We start from the raw sequence: 23509 nt of genomic DNA on the forward strand, positions 1-23509 counted from the left end.
AAGTCCTGTGTTATCCTAGCCGTATGTGGCCTGGCATCGTCGTGTTGGAACACGAGGCGATGTCGTCCGTGTCGACCCATCAATGGCAGAAGCACTGGTTGCAACACGTTGTCAATGGGCGTTGAGGTTCCCTTAAAGAACAACCAAGTCAGAGCGGAAGTTGACGTTAAATGCCCCCATACCATAACTCCACCACCACCAAAGCGATCACGCTCAATGACACAAGGCTGAGCAAAACGTTCATGATTACGACGAAAGACACGTAGCCGACCATCAGGGAAACTGACGTTGAAACGTGATTCATCTGTGAAGATGACATCTCGCCACTGTCTGGCACCAAGATAGCCCCCAGCAGCTGCCCAACGTTGACGATTTAGGCGATGTGCATGGGTGAGGATCTGTCCACGATAGGGTCGACGACATCGGATGTGACGTGCAGCAAGGCGACGGCGTACTGTCCGGTCTGTGATGGAACGTCCTCTCGTTCCTATCGTGTCATTTGCAGTCTCTCGTGCAGACCTGAAGAGATTCCGAAGATGACTAACGACGATGTACCGATCTTGCCTTTGTGACGTCACACGAGGAGCTCCCTGACGTGGATGGTCTTGGACACTTCCTGTTGCCCTATGACGTTGCTGTAGCCTCGAAATGGTTGTCTGGTGGACGTGGAAGTGATTAGCAACATCTCTCTGTGTTTGGCCAGCATGCAGCATTCCAATTGCTTGGTTCCTTTGGGCGTTGGTCAACCGTGGCATCGTGGATGTGAATGAAAGCCATTTCTCAACCTGTGCTTTTATGGGAGCTGAGAGTGCACATTGCACGTGCACCATGGTTTTCTGTTCACCCAACTGCATTGTCATCGCACATGCTCTTGGGTGCGTTTGGGATGTCACGTCCCTGTCATTTGAAAACGTGGGATTCGAACCTAAACATCAGAGCTGTGCATTTCTTAACCATATGTTTTCACCAAATTGTAGTTTTGGAAACAGCAACATCTCTAAAACGGACTTAGAGTAGAAAGTCCAATATGCGTTTTTAACGCCTCTCAATATATTTTATACATTGAATCGTTTGCACGCTCAACTTAAACATAATATAATCATTTTCAGAGCAGTTTTAAGCTTTTCACAATATGTTTCACAGGGGTTAAAATCCAGTCGAGAGGCAAACGCCATTTTGTTTACGTGTCATTTAGTCGGTAGCGAGCTTATGGATCTTCACAATAAAATAAAATGATATTTTGTACATTTAACATGGAGGTAAGATAAATACGTTGTAAGCTTCTCCCTCGGGTAATACGGTCTGATGTACGGCGTGCATCAGACCGTATTACCCTCGAGAGAAGCATACGAGTACGGGAACACATGACGGTACCCGTGTTCATGTAATCATTTCCAGAATTTCACTCACAGTGCAATACATACCTTGTGAAGAAACCTGAAAAAGAATAAAGGAATACTTATACATTAATGTGTTCCCTTATTCGTTTCCATTAGTAGATTATAAAAGTAGCGTGCACTCTGCGATGCCAACTTTATGTGGAGGGTTTTGGTGATTTTATTTTACATGATATGAACCAAATTATCCTTTTACAGCATCGTATTTCAAATTGACAATCAGCTGGGAGATGCTTCATACACCAAAGGTACACCTTTAATTTCATAATACACTAAATCGTCAAACACGATAAAGCCCATTGAAAAACCCTTTAATATGAGATTTCTTATGATTTTAGAAAGGATCTTTTCACTACAATTTTAAGTTTATAGTGTGCAGATATCAATTATTGACCAGTTTACGGGACACTGCATTTCATTCAGCGGTTTCATACAAGACAACGAAGATTACAACTTTATGGATAAGAAGTTCCTGCGTATGGCCTGATCTAGCTGGCTGTGTTGTCGAACCATTACTTCACTGGTTGTTATTTTAAAAAATAACATTATACTCTTAAACAAATGTAGGGGAATCTGAAATTTCAACTTGGATAGAAAGTATAAGCTTTAACAACTTTTTCAAAGACAGACATCTTATGAAAGCACCACCATTACACTTTACCACCACCCCTAAGCAGAACGCATGGGATGCACGTGCACAACGTTGTAGCCCCATACATGGGTGTCATTCTTTATTTAACGGTTTAAAAGAAGGTCGATAAATCACTGTAGATCATTAATTTTGACAATCATCTTACATCACACAGTTGTTAGTGTTTGTTTCTAGCCGATGTCTTTTTGGTTTATATATTTTTTTAGTCCTTTTTTGTGTACTACACATGCAAATTTCACGTCCTACACCAATCATCACCAATCAAGAGGGATTACTGTACAAACAACTTTAGTCATGAGTACAGTCAAACCTGCACTAGACGTTTTTCATATTCAACATGAACAATACTGTGTGCCTAAACATCCCTATGTCTATGTAAACATCTGATGGGAAATAATGGGTAATGTAAAAATGACTTATGCCTTGCATGTTACCTGCATTAGCCGAATTTAATATGCAATACAAACAACATTATGTATCTATGCACACTTGTGAACATGTAAACATCTGATGGGAAATAATGGGTAATGTAAAACGGCTGCAGTCATACCTGCACTGATATACACTGATATTGATATACAATGTGAACAATATTATGTATCTACGTATACTTAAATACATGTAAACATGACTTGTGCTGGAAAGTATTTGGGTAATGTATCAAACCTGCACTAGTCGTAGTTGATATACAATATGAACAATAATATGTATCTACAGCTTATTCAGCTTGACCTGATCATATGAATACTACAGCATTGCGTGACCGTGTCACAACTGGTTCGGTCTATTATTGTCAGGGGGTGCACCTTTGTCAGTTGATTGTCAACATGTCCGAACAACCAAGACAAGGCCGCCGTTTGAATCGACAAATCGTCAGCAATGTCCTAACTTTCTTCAAAAAAGAAGCTACAGATGGTTTAATGTTTCCGATTCGGGCTGTAACGAATCCACGTATGAATGCGTCGCACGAACGCAACATTAATAGAATTCTTTGCTCCAATATTTAATGAAGTTAACTCGACCAGCCGTTTGTGCCATTTGACCTCCTGGGTCATGCATATGTAGATTAGCTCAGGTCTAGCTGAACAAGCCGTACGCATACTTATGTACATGTAAACATCTGCTGGGAAATAATGGGTGATGTAGAAATGGTTTATGATTTACATGCTATCGGAGACCTTATGTATCTATGCATAGCTGTGTAGATGTTAACATCTACGTATACTTATGTACATGTAAACATCTGCTGGGAAATAAAACATAAATAAAAAATACAAACACAAAAACATTCGTCATGCGGAAGCGCAGGTGGTGATGCTCTCTCAAAACATTCATTATTATCTTATCAACATTGACTGACTCCGATATATCTCCCATTTTTTTCAATTGTAAATGAAAAATGAAGTTCCCGAATTTTTTTCTGAAATCATGTCATCAAAGTAATGTGACATAAATATATGGAGGTTGGAGTGTTCGAATCCAATAGTATTCACGACATTAACGAATGTATATTTCAGTGGCAACGTTGTAATATGGATGACAGTCCTCAGCTGCTCATGCCCAGCAACGGATATCAAAGATGGCAGGATAATTGTTGATGTTTTATTTTATGTGTCAGGTTCGGCAAGGTCCCGACAGAAGAGTGAAGACGCAGTCCTTGCAAGTGACATATAACATAGACGAGCGTACACATAAAGTAAGTAAGTGAGTGAGTGGCAAATGGAGTACGTAAAGCATGTAATAAAAAGAAATTTAACTTAACTGTTCCTACGCTCCTCTCAATGTGCTGCCGACTCTATACGCATTTTCCTTGCGTAAGCCCAGCGATATTGGAAGTTTTCAATATCTGTGCGCAAACTTTAGCGATGAGGAGGAGGATTTGGAGATTTTACGTGCGCTTTTTCGACATAATGCGTATTTCGCACACGTCAAATAGTAGACAGCGGTGCAGTTTAAAGCAAGTGCCAGTTTATGAAAGCCCTTCTATTTTCAATATATTGTGCATTTCGCATTCAACATATATATGGGACTAAATGTAATATATATAGGAACTAATATACATATATATTATTTCTCCATGGAGTGAATGTGCATCATTAGACAGGAATGGAGTCGATTGGGTCAATCCTCCTTCACATCTTGTATGCGCCATCTTTGGATTAGTTCCTTAGGCTCCGGTGCGAGAGGTACAATGTGCTCCGGGAATTTTAAAGGACGGGAGGCGAATCTTTTGTCGGGTACTTTCTAAAGTACAATTTATACTTTGTTACAGACGAAACCGACGAAAATAGTTTAATGTCGAAAATTTGGGCTAATGGATATTGTCCTGGAACTTGCAGTTAAGCCACATTCACACGTTATATTTGTACAGTAATGACTCGAAGGCTGAGACCGTCGTGTTCATGTCTTCTTCGTTCCTGAGTATGACCCACATAACCATACATTGTTCCCTTCAACACTTTACTGTCGCAGAATCTCTCAATGATTTTATAAAAGAAGGCCATTCATGCGTACCGTGAATTTATGCCTGTGTTCGCGCCATTTCGTCTCCTAAAACAGTCGTGACCCCACTGGGTATTGCATAGATAACCGACTGAGGAGAGTGATCAATGGGCATGTGATCATTGGCAATTGTTTGCAGACCATCATAATGGGGACACCATGTTTACCCCTAACCTATGTAATTCGACTCTTTCTGTCGCCCTACGTGTACCTGTTTCCTTGTACTAGCACACTCAGCAACTGTGACGTGGTTCTCCAAATAATCAGGTCTGGACCAGACAATCCAGTGATTAACTTTATAATCATCGATCTAAGCAGTTGAGATACGACGACATGCATCACCTGAGGCAGTAAGCCTTACCTCCCGTAGCATGGGTTGCTGAATGTCAATTCTAACTGGGATCTTCATGGGTACCTTGATTCGGCAGCGGATGTCCCAAAAGTGACATTATAAGGCACAATGTCACACCCAATTTCTCTAGAAATACATAATGCATTTTTCTCAAAAATACTAACTATAAGCCCTCATGGAGGCTACCAAATCATTTATTCCCAAAACAAGTACGTATTAAAATTACAATATTGAATTATAAAGTTCAAACGAAATAATACAACGTTGCATGAACTCGACTCTCGCGCCCTCTAGCGGCTGAACATTATCCGCCTATGTTGGCATAGTACAACGACGACAGCAAAAAGACTCTCAGTGAGAATCAATGGGCAAATGTCAGAGAAAGCCTTCAGTATGGAGTTCCACAGGGTTCTGTACTGGGACCAGTGTTGTTCACTATCTGCACATCACCTCTCGGAGACTTTGCTCGCGCAAATAATCTCTCGTTCTATCTCTACGCGGACGATACCCGGCTGTATCTGGCCTTTAAGCCTTCCAACAGAACATCAGTAGAGGATACATATCGTCGTTTGATGAACTGTATCAAGGGCATCAAGGTTTGAATGGCGCTGAACGTTCTCAAGCTCAACAATGAGAAGACGGAACTGCTGATTCTCTCGTCAAAGTCAACAAGAGGCAAACTTGCTCTGCCCACCTTTGAAATTGGAGTTTGCATCATTGAACCAAGCAAAGAAGCCCGAAATCTGCGATTTGTATTTGAGCCATGAATGCAAAGCCATGAAGGCAGAGTTCTTTGTAAACAAAGTATGCAGACATGTATATTTTAACATCCAAAACACTGCCCAAATACGTCGATACATAAATCTAAAGACCATAACATATCTTGTTCAGGGCTGCGTTGTGTCCCATTTAGATTACTGTGATGCTCTTCGCATTGGACTACCAAAGCAATTGAAAGCGTACAAAATTGTGCAGCTAGACTTGTGACAAAGGCAAAAAAAGACAGACACATTTCTCCAGTGTTAACGAAACATGGTTGAAGATGCGGACAGAATCACTTATAAAGTGCTCCTGTTAACCTTAAAGGCAAGGGCAGGCCTAGCCCCTGTGTATCTCCAGGAACTCCTCCAGGAGCACAAGTCCACGGGACAAGGCATGCTGTGTGTTCCACACGCAAGGACCACCGCCTGTGGGGATCGCCAGAGCAGCTCCACGACTCTGAAATGATCTGCCATTAAACCTGTGACTTGTCAATAACTTAGCCACTTTTAAAACCATTTTCAAATACATACGCCGAGTGGACCTTGTTGATACATGTGACATGCATCCTCTCAAAGTTCTTTAGCGTTATACTGACTGGATTCTTGCGCTATATAAGTTCTTAGTTGACGATGATGATGACAGAAAACTAGACGCACACAAAAAAACGAAACAGCATAAAAATCCTGGTTAGAACTGGACTTCCGCATCCAAGACGTGTCGTTTGAGGTGACTTACATGATCGGGTAAGACTCCCAGACTTGTATGTCTCTCACCTTAGATAGATATCATACATCCTGTTTGAGTGGATCACTGGATTGTCTGGTCCAGACTCGATTATTCGGAGACCAGTGGCTGCAATATTGCTGAGTGCAGCGTCACACAACAATTATACAAAATATATTCTTCCGACAAATCCACCTTTCTCGAGCTACAGATAACGTAACATGCTTTCGACCGTCCTCAGAGCTGAAGTTTTCACTATACAGACAGACAGACAGACGTTATTGACACATGCCACAAACGCCTTTGGTCATACATGGAAACATTTTACAATTTTCAGTTATAAGATGGTGAGGTTCACACCTAGATAATTCTTTACCTGTTGTTTCTCACCCGGAATTATTTATAAGTAGACATGTTTTTTTAGTATTTTTCAACTGTACAAAATTATATACTGAATAGTGTTTATAACAATATGACTTGATATAACGTGATTTTATATAGGAATAAGCTGGGCATTTAATGCGGAAATGGAATTCGTATTCTAGATTATTTTCATCAACTTTTCATTATATCTCTCTTGCTTCCCGTGGATTCTACCACTATCATGTCTACTAGTGTCAATACATATTGAATGGGATGACATTCTTGTTTGTTCGCATAATTTGAAATACTATTGGGATACGATTCATAACCAAAATTATCCTTGTAGTAGTCCAGTTTCTTAATTAAAGATTTCAGTGTGTGATATATTTAGCCAGTAATCGATACATGGAAGGGTTTTCCGGGTTTGCACGGGTTACAGTATTGTCGCTAATTTGTTGAAATATTGAAAATGTTTACTTCGTGAATCATCAGAATTACTTTTTTGCAGATCCCTCTCAAAGCATTGACGATCCTTCTTTGATCCAACCAGAAATCACAGTGGTTACAGCTTATTTCAACATTGGTTCCTTCGCCAAAGGAAGTAGTGCTAACACGTTTACGCCGGGCAAATATATGCACTGGATGAAAGTGTTTGGCAACATAAGAAACAACCTTGTCGCATATACCGATTCGAAGGATGTGTACGATCTCTTCATGAACCTGAGACGCAAGTTTCCCAGCAATACGACGAAAGTGTTCCTGATAGACAGACACAACCTATGGTCCTTCTCTTTGGCTGAGGAGATCCGTAGTATCTACAAGCAGCCTAACTATCCAAGGCATCGCCCGAACACCGTCAACGAGAACTACTCATGTGCAATGCATGCTAAGTTTGAATTGGTCAACAAAGTCTTAGCGGAGGAGCTGTTTCCAACAAAATATTTCTGCTGGCTCGATATTGGACTCTTCCGGGATCTTGCTGATGACAAGAAGACCTTCAAGCTCCAGATTCCCAAAGAATGGGATCAACGGAAGGTAGCCTATAGTGCAGTATCCCGCTTTAACAAACAGACGACAATCGTAAATGTTATCAAAAACAATATGGTGTGGGTTGGAGGCGCAATGTTTTTAGGAACACCTGAAGTGCTTCATAACTACACGGAAGACTACATGAATATGGTCAAGATGCTGTTAAATCAACGCTTGATGAATACAGATCAGCAGGTTATATATTCCATGTACCTGACATCCTCGCAGGTTAAACCCAGAGTTCAGATACAAACATTCTCCCGCGAGCACAATCCTTATGGTTATTGGTTCTACCTGGGTACCTGTGCAGGGAGACATGGTTAAAAACCCAAACTCCTGTGAATAAAACAGCCTAATAAACGACATCCTTTAGCCATGATTCTGTCACTTGGTTCCCTAAACACTTACTGATTACAGAAAACTACAGTTTAAACTATTTTGATTTTTTAGAAATTATTATCAAACCATATCAAAGGTATTGGTTCATGAGCATCGATCTGCCCAATTGGAAACCGATGACATGTGTCAACCAAGTCAGCAAGCCTGACCACCCGATCCCGTTAGTCGCCTCTTACGACAAGCATAGTCGCCTTTTGTGGCAAGCATGGGTTGCTGAAGACCTATTCTACCCCGGATCTTCACGGGTCTTATCCAGCTGTATGGCGGCGGACTGTTAATAGTCAGCGAGCCTGCCAACCCGATTCCGTTAGTTGACAGTTAACTGTGATTTTTTTAAGCGGTATGAAACTTCATTTTCAAATGATTCCCTTTAAAACGTTAATACGAAATAGCTGCATGTGTTTGGATCAAATATTTTAATATGCGTCGTACTAAATGACAATATCTTGACACGTGTATGATTTTTGTCGATACATTTTAGAAATATTTTACAAGCATAAGTGGACATGGTAAATCTCTTTTTAATGGTTCGAGTCACATGCACCACGAGAGTGCATATTATCTCCACACAACCAATAACGTGGGAACGTAGATTAATAGAGCGTAATCTTCTGATAAGGTCTTCACGAGTGGTAACAAATGAGTGGCTTTGATTTTACGCATCACTCAACAACATTTTTGCTATAAGGCGATTAGTCTGTAAATAATTGAGTCCGGACCAGACAATCCAGTGATCGACAGTATGAACATCGATCTATGCAATTGGGATACGATGACATGTGTCAGGCAAGTCAGCGAACCTGACCACCCGATCCCGCTATTCGCCTCTTATGACAAGCATAAATGGCGAAGAAGGCACGGAAGAAAGCTGAACGGTATGTCCGTCGGCATCCAATGGTCGATAGTTCAAATACGTTTAAAATTCAAAGTCCTTTAAACAATACAACACGCCAGTCTTGGCAAAGTGTTGTTTCAAAGATTATCACTTACGCCGATATCACTGGTATGGAACATGAACCAGAACTTAAAGGATGAAGGTTGTAAATCGAGCACACATCTCAAGCACACATTATGTTTCCAAGCATGGGTTACTGAAGACCAATTCTAACCCGGATCTTCACGGGCTATTATATCAAAAGCCGCACGCACTCGGTCAGAAGGTATATTATAAAATCTAAATGTTTCAGCAGAAAGCACATGGCTTTAGATGCACTTACTGATACAGATTTTATTGACATGAGGCTTCTGTTTCTAGTGAACACAACACCGAAGAACGTGGAATTGTCTGCGATTTCAATATCGGTATTCTCCAATTTAAACGATAACCTAAGATCCAGGCTTTATTTTCTGTCGGGTTCACGTCCAATTACAAACATTGCAATATTCTGATCAAATAATCAAATGTAGTTCGTTTGAAGAATTAACAAGCACAGACCCATCGGCAACAGACGGGGGTTAAGAAGTTACACAATTATGTATGTAAATATTACCAATATTAACACTGTACATGCGTCTTTCTTTAGAAATGTTTCAAGATCATTGATGACGAGACCAAAATAACAGAGGTGACAAATATTCTCCTTGTCGTACGCCTCAATAACACGGAATTACTCTGATACAGTACTATTCACATGAGCCTATTTTAGCTATGTAGCAGATTGTACCCTCAGTATCACATGTTAGTACAATATTTCATAACCATTGTTAGAACAATATTTCAGAACCAAACTCTCCTCACATTATCAAATCCATAATAGAGCAGTATGATTTTGCTTACTTTTCAAAAGAATTTCTTTGAGCATATCCAAGACGAAACTGTTATCTGCTGCCGAGTAACTCTTTCTCAGTCCAGCTTGAGCTGAAGTTTCTCCAGAATATTATTTTATCTATTCTTTTTTATATTTTTTTCTTTCTTTGCTCAAAATTGTGAAAACAGGTATGTATTGTGTTGGAAAGGTTTGTCCAGGTGAACATAACATTGTTCATATTTAAAGCGTGTTTTCCAGACAAGGACTGTCTTTGCATTGGAATGTATTAGTTCAATATGAGTATCTATAATAAAGTGAAGCAGATGACACGAAGAATAGTTTTGTCATTGTACGTCAAGGAAAGTCAAACTACATAATACACACACACAGTGAGAGAGAGAGATACCGAGACACACACACACACACATGCAAAGTTTAAAATATAAGTCCAGATATTTTTTCTTGCCAAAGCTCTTTCATCTGCACAAGATCTTCCACGTTCAACGTCTCTTCAGGTGAAAGATCTTGTGCAGATAAAGGAGCTTTGGGAAGAAGAAATATCTTGACTCATCTTTTATATATTTATTGCTTATACGCCTGCAGAAATCACTTGATACATATAGATAGATATATAATCAGTATCTCTCTCTCTCTCTCTCTCTCTCTCTCTCTCTCTCTTAAGGTGAGTACAAATGGGTATTTTGTCTCTCTCTGGTCTTTGAATAGCATTTAGAAGTGATACCTGAGGTGAGGGCGAGAGATTTTGTCTATGGATGCCAACTTCTTATTTGTGAGGAACAACGTTTAGGAGTATGTCCTTATTTCTTTACCGGATGAAGGAGTAAGGATATACTCCAAAACGTTGTGCTCTTCATGATAAAGAAGTTGATATCCATAAAACTCTCGTCCTTATTTTTCCTTTGTTTCCACGTCTACATGACAACAGTTGTACAACGACAGTGAGTGGACATTGGGTTTCATTGGACTTTTGTCTTGATACTCATGTTTTTTTTACGCTAAGCTTCAAACGCTCAACGAAATATATATTTTGTATGAGAATCCTATAGCTAACCAATTTGCAACATTTATTTTTTTGCTAGGCAGTCTTTTCAGTAGTTCAGTAGTCTACATTAGGTATTCCAGGCGCATTTCTATTTTCAAGTAAAATCTGTCCTTCATATTTAGTGGTGTAAATGTTATTTAGAATAACAACATGATATGTGTTTATTCCTCTAATCAGTGGTTTGATATAACGATTCTATTAACACAACCTAGTAACTGGAGACAGAAATACATAGCCAAACAGGGTTGGTGTAACAATTCAGTTAACACAGTCAGTGTCACAGAAGTGTATTTATCCAATAGTACTATAAATTTTTGTCCTCCTGAGAGGATACATAAGTCCCAAAAGCACCAAAGGAAATTTAAACTTAACAGGATTTTTTAAACGTAGTATTTTTGTGATTTTAATCTATGACTACATTTTCCTACAATCGCCAGCAGCTTAAGGGCTTGTATAAACCCAGCTAGGTTCCATGCAGGTTACAAAGGCACTGTAAGTACCCATGGTCCCTAGTATGGTGATCTACCTTCAGTTGTTGGCGATCTCATATATAGCCTGTTTTATATTGTATTGTCTTCTTAAGTTGAACTGTTTTAGATTTAATTACTAGTTTTAAATTTATATATCTGTGATAATCTAGTTGTTATACTGTCCTTCGTCGACAGTTTTTTTTATAATTTACTTGCGTGTATTTTGAATTTATGACTTTGAAAGTCACGATACAGCGGAAATATTGCCAGTGTGACTGTAAATGTTAACTCACTCACTCACTCAGTATTCATCCAATACCTCAACTGCCAGAAACGGGGTGTCAGCCTATTTTCGCTAGCGGTAACTGTTTCATGAAAAGTAGAAAATAAAGGTTATCGGAATTTAGTCAACCTCTAATTCCATGCTAACGTGTTTTTCGTGAAACTGGAAACCCTGATCGGAGGCTTTCACAAAAACACACGCTGGCATGTATGTTGGCATGCTTTGGTTGGGTTGGTTGGGTTGTTGCTTAACGACGCACTCAGTAATATCCCAGCTATCTGACGGAATAGATCTGTAACCAGATAGTCCAGTGATCAACAGCATGAGCATCGATCTACGCAGTTGGGATACGATGACATGTGTCAACTAAGTCAGCGAGCCAAGTCCAAAATTGCCTAACTCCATTTGAGCCTTACAGAAAAACCATAATTTCTTCAACTTGCCAGCAGATGGCATAGAGCTTACGTTATGAACAATAGCTATTTGAAGATCAATTTCTCGAGATGCCCCGTGTAGGTGTGCATCAGTTAACTGACTGTAGACCAATTCGTTTGAAAGGTCAGCTTTAGGAGAATCCATGTAGATAGGTTTTCCATCATTTGCAAACATACTCAGCTCATCGCATTGACTGTCGCCAGTCACTGCCTGGTTCATCATCAGTCCCCGTGCTCAAGAGAATCACTGGCTTGCTCATCCTCTATGGATATCCCAATATTGCAGATATACATGGTGGTAAGATGAACTGGTGAGAGGTTAACAGTTGAGTTTGTTTTTTTTTCGGAACCGTTCTGCTGGCTAGACTCAGAATGACATGACGTTAGCAATGCAAGTGCCCTTTAACCTTTTTAGAAATGAGTATATTACCACATAAAATGTAACATAAACCTTTATCAATGATTGAAATTGGTTTGGAGACAAATGTCTCAACAAGGCTCGTATCTCTTTGACATTACCGTCCTTCAACTTGATAACATAATTCAAGTTGCTTTGTATCAGATCAGTCAGACTTAAGACTTTTCTCTACTGTTTTCACTGTGACAAGGCAGTCTCTGATTCTCTTGGCGGATAGGCGACGATGATAAAAGAATGATCAAACGTCACAAGTTATAGATGTTCAGTCTTAAGGAAGATACACTGTACATACTACAGTGGAAAATATACCAGTACGAAGACGTCCGTATTGTGCATCACTGTAAGAACGTGCATCAGTGACGAGTAGCCATATTTCCTGCCCTCCACAGCGTCACTTTGAGAAATATTGTCAATAAAGATTTCCAGGAAACATTTGAGAAGCTAAACTTTTATATGATATGGTGTCCCCCCGATATTGCTGGAATGTTGCTAAAAGCGGCGTTAAACCATACTCACTCACATACTCACTCACATACTCACTCACTCACAGACCCATCCTCTCCGGGAACAAACAGCGAAACAAGATAACTAATCGCCTAAACGTTGCAAAAACTCCCAAACGACTTGTTCTAATGTAACACGACATGTACGTTCATACGGATGTTTACAACAGTCTACGCGACACGTGAGCAATACAGTAAATAGTTCAAAGAACATAAAAATATGCCACCTTTGAGGCAACTTGAAAGAGAGAGAGAGCTGTCGAAATGGCCCAACAAGGAGCTGACCACACCGTCATTGTCAGAACCCTTGTCTTCGGCTGCAATATGACCTTCAATTATACTTGTAAATATATAACTTTGTACGTGCAAATCTGCTGTACTGGGCGAATGTTTTAATACAAATGTTCAGTGTGTTTCTCATTGGGATCCTGAAATGATGAAATGAAGGAACAGCAACAGTAACCACATAAACTGTTCTTGTTAGTGTGTCCCATTTTTAATCGTTCGTGCAGAGAATCCTAACATTTACATACCAAGTCTTATTCAGAAGCAAGCTTCCTCTATTCATGAAAAGGGACATAGGATTTAGGATCAAAGATGAGTCTTGCTATAAGTATTTTTCAAGCAATTAAAATAATATTACTTACAATCTCACTACGGTTTAATTAGATGTTAAACATGCCACCATGAATTACGGTTTTTGCACGTAAGCTTAACGCAATTGATAAATACTCTAAAACACCATTCTTAGCTGTCAGTTTTGGCTAAATTTGACTTCAATCGCCAGCGACTGTAGGGATGATATCAATCCAACTAGGGTCCATGCAGGTAGCAAAAGTACTGTAAGATCCCATGGTCCCTAGTTTGGTGATCTACCTTCATTTGTTGGCGATCTATAGCCAGTTTTTATATTGTATTGTCCAAAGAGTGCAATTAGTTTTAATTTTCAACACAAGTTTTAGTTGTAATTGTGATATTCTAGTTGTTTTACTGTCCTTCGTCGACAGGTTTTTTATAATATACATCTATTCCATTTCAATGTCACATGTTCTCGTCACGATATGGCTGAAATATTGCCGATGTGACGTTAAATAAAAACTCACTCACTCACTTATGTACTCTGACTGACTGACTGAGTTTGGTTTTACGCCGCTTTTAGCAATATTCCAGCAACATCACGGCGGGGGACACCAGAAATGGGCTTCACACATTGTACCCATATGTACTCTGAAGATACCTACACTGTGCTTATGTACTATGAAGCTACCTATAGCGTACTTATGTACTATGAAGCTACCTATAGTGTACTTAAGTACTATGAAGATACCTACACTGTACTTAAGTACTATGAAGCTACCTATACTGTACCTATGTACTATGAAGATACCTATACTGTACTTATGTACTATGAAGATACCTATAGTGTACTTATGTACTATGAAGCTACCTATACTGTACCTATGTACTATGAAGATACCTATACTGTACTTATGTACTATGAAGATACCTATACTGTACTTATGTACTATGAAGATACCTACACTGTACTTAAGTACTATGAAGATACCTATACTGTACTTATGTACTATGAAGATACCTATAGTGTACTTATGTACTATGAAGCTACCTATACTGTACCTATGTACTATGAAGATACCTATAGTGTACTTATGTACTATGAAGCTACCTATACTGTAACTTATGTACCATGAGCCACCTATACTGTACTTATGTGCTCTGAAGATACCTATAGTGTATGTATGTACTATGAAGCTACCTATAGTGTATGTATGTATGTACTATGAAGATACCTATACTGTGCTTATGTACTATGAAGCTACCTATAGTGTACTTATGTGCTCTGAAGATACCTATAGTGTACTTATGTACTCTGAATCTACCTATACTGTACCTATGTACTATGAAGATACCTACACTGTACTTATGTACTATGAAGATACCTATAGTGTACTTATGTACTATGAAGATACCTATAGTGTACCTATGTACTATGAAGATACCTATACTGTACTTATGTGCTCTGAAGATACCTATAGTGTATGTATGTACTATGAAGATACCTATATTGTGTGTACTTATGTACTATGAAGCTACCTATAGTGTACTTATGTACTCTGAAGCTACCTATAGTGTATGTATGTACTATGAAGCTACCTATACTGTACTTATGTACTCTGAAGCTACCTATAGTGTACTTATGTACTATGAAGCTACCTATAGTGTACTTATGTACTATGAAGCTACCTAAAGTGTATGTATGTACTATGAAGCTACCTATACTGTACCTATGTACTATGAAGATACCTACACTGTACTTATGTACTATGAAGATACCTATAGTGTACTTATGTACTATGAAGCTACCTATAGTGTACCTATGTACTATGAAGATACCTATACTGTACTTATGTGCTCTGAAGATACCTATAGTGTACTTATGTACTATGAAGCTACCTATACTGTACCTATGTACTATGAAGATACCTATACTGTACTTATGTGCTCTGAAGATACCTATAGTGTATGTATGTACTATGAAGATACCTATAGTGTACTTATGTGCTCTGAAGATACCTATACTGTGCTTATGTGCTCTGAAGATACCTATAGTGTATGTATGTACTATGAAGCTACCTATACTGTGCTTATGTACTCTGAAGCTACCTATAGTGTACTTATGTACTATGAAGCTACCTATAGTCGACTTATGTACTATGAAGCTACCTATAAAAATGATTTTACATAAATAGGAATCGAGAGTTATGGGTCTGTACTGGTTATTGCATTTGTACTATTAAAACATGCCTCAATTTCATCGGCAAGGATCCCGAAGACCAACACACCAACTTCTTCCCAAATAACAGCTAGAGCAGAATCCAGCATATGCATATACACAGTTTACTATTTTCTTGTTACAAGTTGAATTGGATAAGGTAGTGTATGTGAAGATTGGCAGTGATTCAGTCGTAAAGGACAATGAGTCCATGAATGAGGTGTATGAGAAGTCAGGCAAGGATATACTGATTTGATACACCTTGCCATTAGGCAATGTATTACAAACACAACAATGTAGCTGACATTTGCTACACAATGACGACCTGATATTTCTTCACGAAGACGGCCTGATACTTACTTCTTGAAAATGTCCTTCTATTTTCTATACGAAGATATACATGACACTTGCTACACAAAGAAGACCTGATACTTGTTAGTTGAATATGTCACGTTATGTGAAAACGACGTGATACGAGCTTCACGACCTGACATGTGCTACAAGGTGACTGACTACATTTATACGTGCTGTACGATGACGACCTGATACTTGCTACACAGTGACGACCTGATACTTGCTACAAGACATCGACCTGATACTTGCTCCACGACAGCGACCTGATACTTGCTGCACGACAGCGACCTGATACGTGCTACACAGTGACGACCTGATACTTGCTACAAGACATCGACCTGATACTTGCTCCACGACAACGACCTGATACTTGCTACACGACAGTGACGACCTGATACTTGCTACACAGTGACGACCTGATACTTGCTACAAGACATCGACCTGATACTTGCTGCACGACAGCGACCTGATACGTGCTACACAGTGACGACCTGATACGTGCTACAAGACATCGAGCTGATAATTGCTCCACGACAACGACCTGATACTTGCTACACGACAACGACCTGATACTTGCTACACAGTGACGACCTGATACTTGCTACAAGACATCGACCTGATACTTGCTGCAAGACATCGACCTGATACGTGCTACACAATGACGACCTGATACGCGCTACACGACCACGACCTGATACGTGCTGCACAGTGACGACCTGATACGTGCTGCACGACCACGACCTGATACGTGATACACAGTGACGACCTGATACGTGATACACAGTGACGACCTGATACGTGCTGCACAGTGACGACCTGATACGTGCTGCACAGTGACGACCTGATACGTGCTGCACGACCACGACCTGATACGTGATACACAGTGACGACCTGATACGTGCTGCACGACATCGACCTGATACTTGCTGCACAGTGACGACCTGATACGTGCTGCACGACAGCGACCTGATACGTGCTGCACAGTGACGACCTGATACGTGCTGCACGACAGCGACCTGATACGTGCTGCACGACAGCGACCTGATACTTGCTACACGACCACGACCTGATACGTGATACACAGTGACGACCTGATACGTGCTGCACGACCGCGACCTGATACGTGATACACAGTGACGACCTGATACGTGCTGCACGACATCGACCTGATACTTGCTGCACAGTGACGACCTGATACTTGCTGCACAGTGACGACCTGATACGTGCTGCACGACAGCGACCTGATACGTGCTCCACGACAACGACCTGATACGTGCTGCCACGAACACAGCATGATACGTGTTCGACTGTAACGACCTGATACAAGCTACACAAAACGATGTGATACTCGTTATAGCCAGAAGACCTGATACATGCCACACGAAGGCGACCTGATACGTGTTGCCTGAAAATGTGCTTGCTTATTCGTACTACATGAAGACGCCCTCATACTTGCAAACTGAAAATGTACAGACTTTGCTTTGCAGTCTAAAATTGCTTGATTCTGATGCTGATTGGTAAAAACAAGTTCTCTATCACTATTGAAACCCACGTTAGGACTTTGCACACAGGAGTCCTTGGTTCCAGATTGAAATACGAAGTATCTACTCTGCAGTGGGACTACATCACATTTCAAAACACACCAGGATTCGTATGATGCTCCATACGCATATCCCGATACTCCCCCACGTCCTGATACTTCCCCCACGTCCTGATACTTCCCCCACGTCCTGATACTCCCCCCACGTCCTGATACTCCCCCCACGTCCTGATACTTCCCCCACGTCCTGATACTCCCCCACGTCCTGATACTCCCCCCACGTCCTGATACTTCCCCCACGTCCTGATACTCCCCCCACGTCCTGATACTCCCCCCACGTCCTGATACTTCCCCACGTCCTGATACTTACGTCCTGATACCCCACGTCCTGATACTTTCCCCACGTCCTGATACTTCCCCACGTCCTGATACCCCCACGTCCTGATACTTCCCCACGTCCTGATACTCCCCCCACGTCCTGATACTTCCCCCACGTCCCTGATACTTCCCCCACGTCCTGATACCCCCACGTCCTGATACTTCCCCCACGTCCTGATACTCCCCCACGTCCTGATACTTCCCCCCACGACCTGATACTCCCCACGTCCTGATACTCCCCCCACGTCCTGATACTTCCCCACGATACCTGATATACTCCCCCACGTCCTGATACTCTCCCCCCCCACGTCCTGATACTCCCCCACGTCCTGATACGTCCTGATACTCCCCCCACCCCCACGTCCTGATACTCCCCACGACCTGATACTTCCCCCACGACCTGATCCTCCTCCAACACACACACACACACACACACGTCACGATACTTCCGGATACTTACATTTAGCTTGAAGGGGGAAAAGATCACAAAACAACGAATATAGATTTGACTTGGACCTTATACACTTAGAGTTATGCTTACTGTCGTGACAAATATATGTAAAAGTGTTCACGTAATAGAAATTGTCAGTTATGTATCATCAAGACCTCTTTAACTTCAGGGGACTTCCTGAAAGACCCCACGTTAAAACTCTATAAATATTAGTATTTGAAGGCAACATGCTAGACACAGTCAAAAGTTGACCTTTAGACAAGCTGTTCTACGAAACCTTATTGTGTTGGCAACAGTTTTTGCAGTTCAAAGGAGAGCGCTAATCTGACCACTACTCCCCCATTTCAGGATATCGTTGATCTCGTCTCAAGGCCTCTTCCCTCATACCACAGACTGACACCACATTGGGCTTACAAAGCAACACAAAAATGGAAATGCATAAACAACTAAACAAAACAGTCGGACCATTTACCTCAGTTATGATTGACACTGATAACAGTTCGATGCTATGTTATGATGAATGTTATCTGTACGTTTTTCTTGTAGCTGCTCATGAACATGGTAAGTGTGTGTGTGTGGTTTTTAATCTGCTCCAGCGCCAGACCATGCACAAGGACAGACAATTAAGTCTCGGATGTACCTGACCAAACTGGAGTTAAGTACATGCAATGGTCGCGTCACAAATGAGGTTCCAAAGTGATCTTCTCTATTGCGTGGCATCGTCCAAAGTCAAGTCAAACATCTTCGACCCGAATATTCGCCGAGGGGTATATAGAGGCCATGGTGACCAAACATCTGAAACTACAGATGAGCACTCCAAACCAACCATCGAAAGACCATCAACAAAGATACACCACACGGTTGAGTTAGTGAGTGAGGATTCACAGTCACACCGACAATATTTCAGCAATATCGTTACTAAATCAAGTTATACACTAATTATGCATTTCAAACTAATAACAAATGTCATAAAAGGGCAGTAAAACAACAAGATTGTCACAGGTATAGGTCTAAAACTGTTACGTGAGCATTAAAATGTGACGATACATTCTTTATACTGGGCTCAAGATCACCAGCATCCAAAGTTAGGCCACCATACTGGGGACCATGGGGGCCTACAGTACTTCTGGTACCTTCATGGTACCCCAGCTGGATTTACAACATCCCTTTGGTTACTGAAGATTATCAGACATTGAAGCCAAGTAATTAAAACTAACAAAAAGACGTGAATATTGGTGAGTGTTACTGGGCAAATATGACATGATTTTACATGTTAAAAGAAAAATATATCAAACCTTTCACAATAAATTTTTGTAATTGTGTTCCAAGCAGCCCAAATTCGATAACCAGTGTTATATCTTAGTGTTATATCTTATAATAGGGTGCATAAACTTGATAATATATCGATAATATTCAGAACTGACTCGACTAGGACAATCAAAATATAAGATACGTTTTACAACAGCCACATTCACTATGATGTGTGTATTACGACTACGTGCGTGAAACAATCCTCAAGATGCTTCTTCCTTCAACAGTTACATAGTATGAAGATGTTTCCTACCTTAAACCTCCCCATGTCCCAGAGGAGACCAGGAATGTCCAACTTGGCTCCTGAAAGCGATCTTGTCACTATACCTTCGAAAATTCGAAAATATGCGTCATGAAGCTACCTATACCGTACTTATGTACTATGAAGCTACCTATACTGTACTTATGTACTATGAAGCTACCTATACTGTACGTATGTAGTATGAAGCTAACTATACTGTACTTTTGTAGTATGAAGCTACCTATACTGTACTTATGTACTATGAAGCTACGTATACTGTACTTATGTAGTATGAAGCTAACTATACTGTACTTTTGTACTATGAAGCTATCTATACTGTACTTATGTAGTATGAAGCTACCTATACGGTACTTATGTACTATGAAGCTACCTATACTGTACTTATGTACTATGAAGCTACCTATACGGTACTTATGTACTATGAAGCTACCTATACGGTACTTATGTACTATGAAGCTACCTATACTGTACTTATGTACTATGAAGCTATCTATACTGTACTTATGTAGTATGAAGCTAACTATACTGTACTTTTGTACTCTGAAGCTACCTATACTGTACTTATGTAGTATGAAGCTACCTATACTGTTCTTATGTACTTTGAAGCTACTTATACTGTATTTATGTACTATGAAGCTGCCTATACTGTACTTATGTAGTATGAAGCTACCTATACTGTACTTATGTACTATGAAGCTACCTATACTGTATTTATGTACTATGGAGCTACCTATACTGTACTTATGTAGTATGAAGCTAACTATACTGTACTTTTGTACTCTGAAGCTACCTATACTGTACTTATGTAGTATGAAGCTACCTATACTGTTCTTATGTACTTTGAAACTTCTTATACTGTATTTATGTACTATGAAGCTGCCTATACTGTACTTATGTAGTATGGAGCTACCTATACGGTACTTATGTAGTATGAAGCTACCTATACTGTACTTATGTACTATGAAGCTACCTATACTGTATTTATGTACTATGGAGCTACCTATACTGTACTTATGTAGTATGAAGCTAACTATACTGTACTTTTGTACTCTGAAGCTACCTATACTGTACTTATGTAGTATGAAGCTACCTATACTGTACTTATGTCCTATGGAGCTACCTATACTGTTCTTATGTACTATGAAGCTATCTATACTGTACTTATGTAGTATGAAGCTACCTATACCATACTTATGTAGTATAATGCTACCTATACTGTTCTTATGTACTTTGAAGCTACTTATACTGTATTTATGTACTATGAAGCTGCCTATACTGTACTTATGTAGGATGAAGCTACCTATACTGCACGTATGTACTATGAAGCTATCTATACTTGTGTAGTATGACGATACCTATACTGTGCTTATGTACTATGAAGCTACCTATACTGCAATTATGTACTATGAAGCTACCTATACTGTACTTATGTTCTATGAAGCTACCTATACTGTACTTATGTACTATGAAGTGGTGGGTGGGGAGCTCGGGTGATGAACCATATTACACTAACCATGGCTTATGAAACCCCCCTAAAGAAACAAAACGTCCGATCGACACTGATCCTGTTGATACTGACCGTCCCTTTCGATTGAGTATTGGCCACGTTTCCTTGCAATTAAATCTCGTGACAAAACATCGTTGAAGTTGAACCCTTTTGCAGTATCTAAGGGTATTCAAGGTATTGCTGGGGATGTTAAGAACATCAAACTCTTACGTTGTGTGCGCTGCTGGTTGAGTGCGGAAAAATACAACAATCAACCAACCTGATGAGTACCGAATCTTTCTTGGGTTTTCCGGTCACGGTCTCTGCTCACAAAACATTAAACACAAGTAAAGGTATCGACAGAGACCGTCATCGATTGTTTGCTAACATGTCGGAACTTGACATAGTGTCAGAGATGAAGGATCAAGGCGTGCTTTATGTCAAACGTTATACAACCCGGAAAAGCCATGAAACTGTCAAAACCAATACATATCTGCCTTCCTTTTCATGCTCAAATGCTCCCAAATCACTGAAGGCACGCTCAGAGTCTTAATCGTCATCCGATAGTCAACAAATTGTTGAAAGTAAAACTAAACCTAAGCCTGATGTTTAAAAAAAACAAAGTGGCAGAGCCCCAAAATGGTCGCAAAATAGAATTCAGTTGTTCAACAACTATGGATCTCCTGAGGACATGGACGCATCTGAAAATGTCCATTCTAGGGCACAAAGCTTGTCGCCCTCCAAACAAGTGCGGGGTATATCCCCAATAAATCCCCCCAAAAGATAGTTTATTCCAATAGTGTTGTGCAGTGGAACTGCAGAGGACTGAGGATTAATTTCAGCGATTTACAGCTATTAGTCCAAGATTTTATACCATCAGCGATCTATCTACAGGAGACATATTAAAAACAGACATATAGTTTTGACCTTTGTCATTTTAATGCATATCATTGTTTATCACCTCCGGGTGATAGGGCCACTGGAGGATCTTCGATCCTAGTTAAACAGAAAGTTATCCATAGCCCTGTTGCACCTACTACTAATCTTCAGGCTGTTGCAGTGCGACTAACTTTGCTCTTTGTGTTTACATTATGCTCTCTCTACATATCTCCGTCTTCAGTGTTTCACAAAACTAATCTTCAAGCTCTATATGACCAACTCCCGACGCCCTGTATTATTATGGGAGATTTAAATTGGCACAACCCACTCTGGGGTAGTGCAAATACAAACGCTAAAGGTAAATTACTGGAGGAGTTTTGTTCAGGTAATGATTTATGTATTTATAATGATGGTTCCAACCCATATTTATACCCTGGTACAGGAACCTATTCTGCTCTCGACTTGTCAGTCACAAATTCAGAACTACTAAATGAATTTGAATGGTCAGTCCACGATGACCTCTGTGGAAGTGACCATTTTCCTACTATACTAAAACCTGTAACTCCATCTGATGTACCTCCATCATCAAGGCGGAATTTTAAAAAGGCTAACTGGGCTTTATATGAAACACTGTGTGCTGCAAAACTGAAACCTGAACTTTTTATTGACGTTCTTTATGCTATTAACTGTTTTTCTGATGAACTGAAAACCATAGCTGATGAGTATATACCACAGTCCTCTGCAAATCCTCATATCCGAAAACCATGGTTCAACGATGAGTGCAAACAAGCTAGGAAGGCAAGGAAAAAAGAAGACCATTATTCTTGTCGCCATCCTATGGTTCATGATTTAAATAAATTTAAAATGTTAAATGCTAAAGCGCGGCGTACCTTTAAACAGAATAAACGCAAATCTTGGCAAAATTATGTATCCAAAATAAATTCTCGAACGCCCAT

At 40.1% G+C, this 23509-nt stretch overlaps 1 protein-coding gene and 2 long non-coding RNA genes across 5 annotated transcripts in view; 1 reads left to right on the forward strand and 2 right to left on the reverse strand.

Annotated features, from left to right (window-relative positions):
* The window catches only part of LOC124257458, a 44874-nt gene extending 36536 nt beyond the window's left edge, over window positions 1-8338 (forward strand). The window contains exon 3 of one of the 2 annotated variants that reach the window (XR_006893277.1): window positions 3668-4522. Coding sequence is in view for 1 of the 2 variants with exons in the window: in XM_046691523.1 (XP_046547479.1) it covers window positions 7260-8104 (845 nt within the window). In the remaining variant the exon portion in view is untranslated. Of the gene's footprint in view, window positions 1-3667; window positions 4523-7259 lie in introns of those variants that run through there. The other variant, XM_046691523.1, reaches the window with a different exon arrangement.
* A 6642-nt stretch (window positions 8339-14980) lies between these two features.
* On the reverse strand, window positions 14981-20528 carry LOC124257460. Of its 2 annotated transcripts, none has more exons than XR_006893280.1 (2): window positions 20300-20528; window positions 14981-15010 (listed from the first exon to the last, which is right to left on the reverse strand). It is a non-coding gene; the product is annotated as an uncharacterized LOC124257460 (long non-coding RNA). The 2 variants fall into 2 exon arrangements; XR_006893279.1 differs by lacking the exon at window positions 20300-20528 and adding an exon at window positions 15285-15365.
* Window positions 20529-20959: 431 nt separating this feature from the next.
* On the reverse strand, window positions 20960-21659 carry LOC124257459. Its single transcript, XR_006893278.1, has 3 exons — window positions 21634-21659; window positions 21220-21368; window positions 20960-21158 (listed from the first exon to the last, which is right to left on the reverse strand). It is a non-coding gene; the product is annotated as an uncharacterized LOC124257459 (long non-coding RNA).
* Window positions 21660-23509: the final 1850 nt, after the last annotated feature.

Source organism: Haliotis rubra, unplaced genomic scaffold (genome assembly GCF_003918875.1).
Source record: "Haliotis rubra isolate DU_JTF1 unplaced genomic scaffold, ASM391887v1 Scf660, whole genome shotgun sequence".
Lineage (NCBI taxonomy): Eukaryota > Metazoa > Mollusca > Gastropoda > Lepetellida > Haliotidae > Haliotis > Haliotis rubra.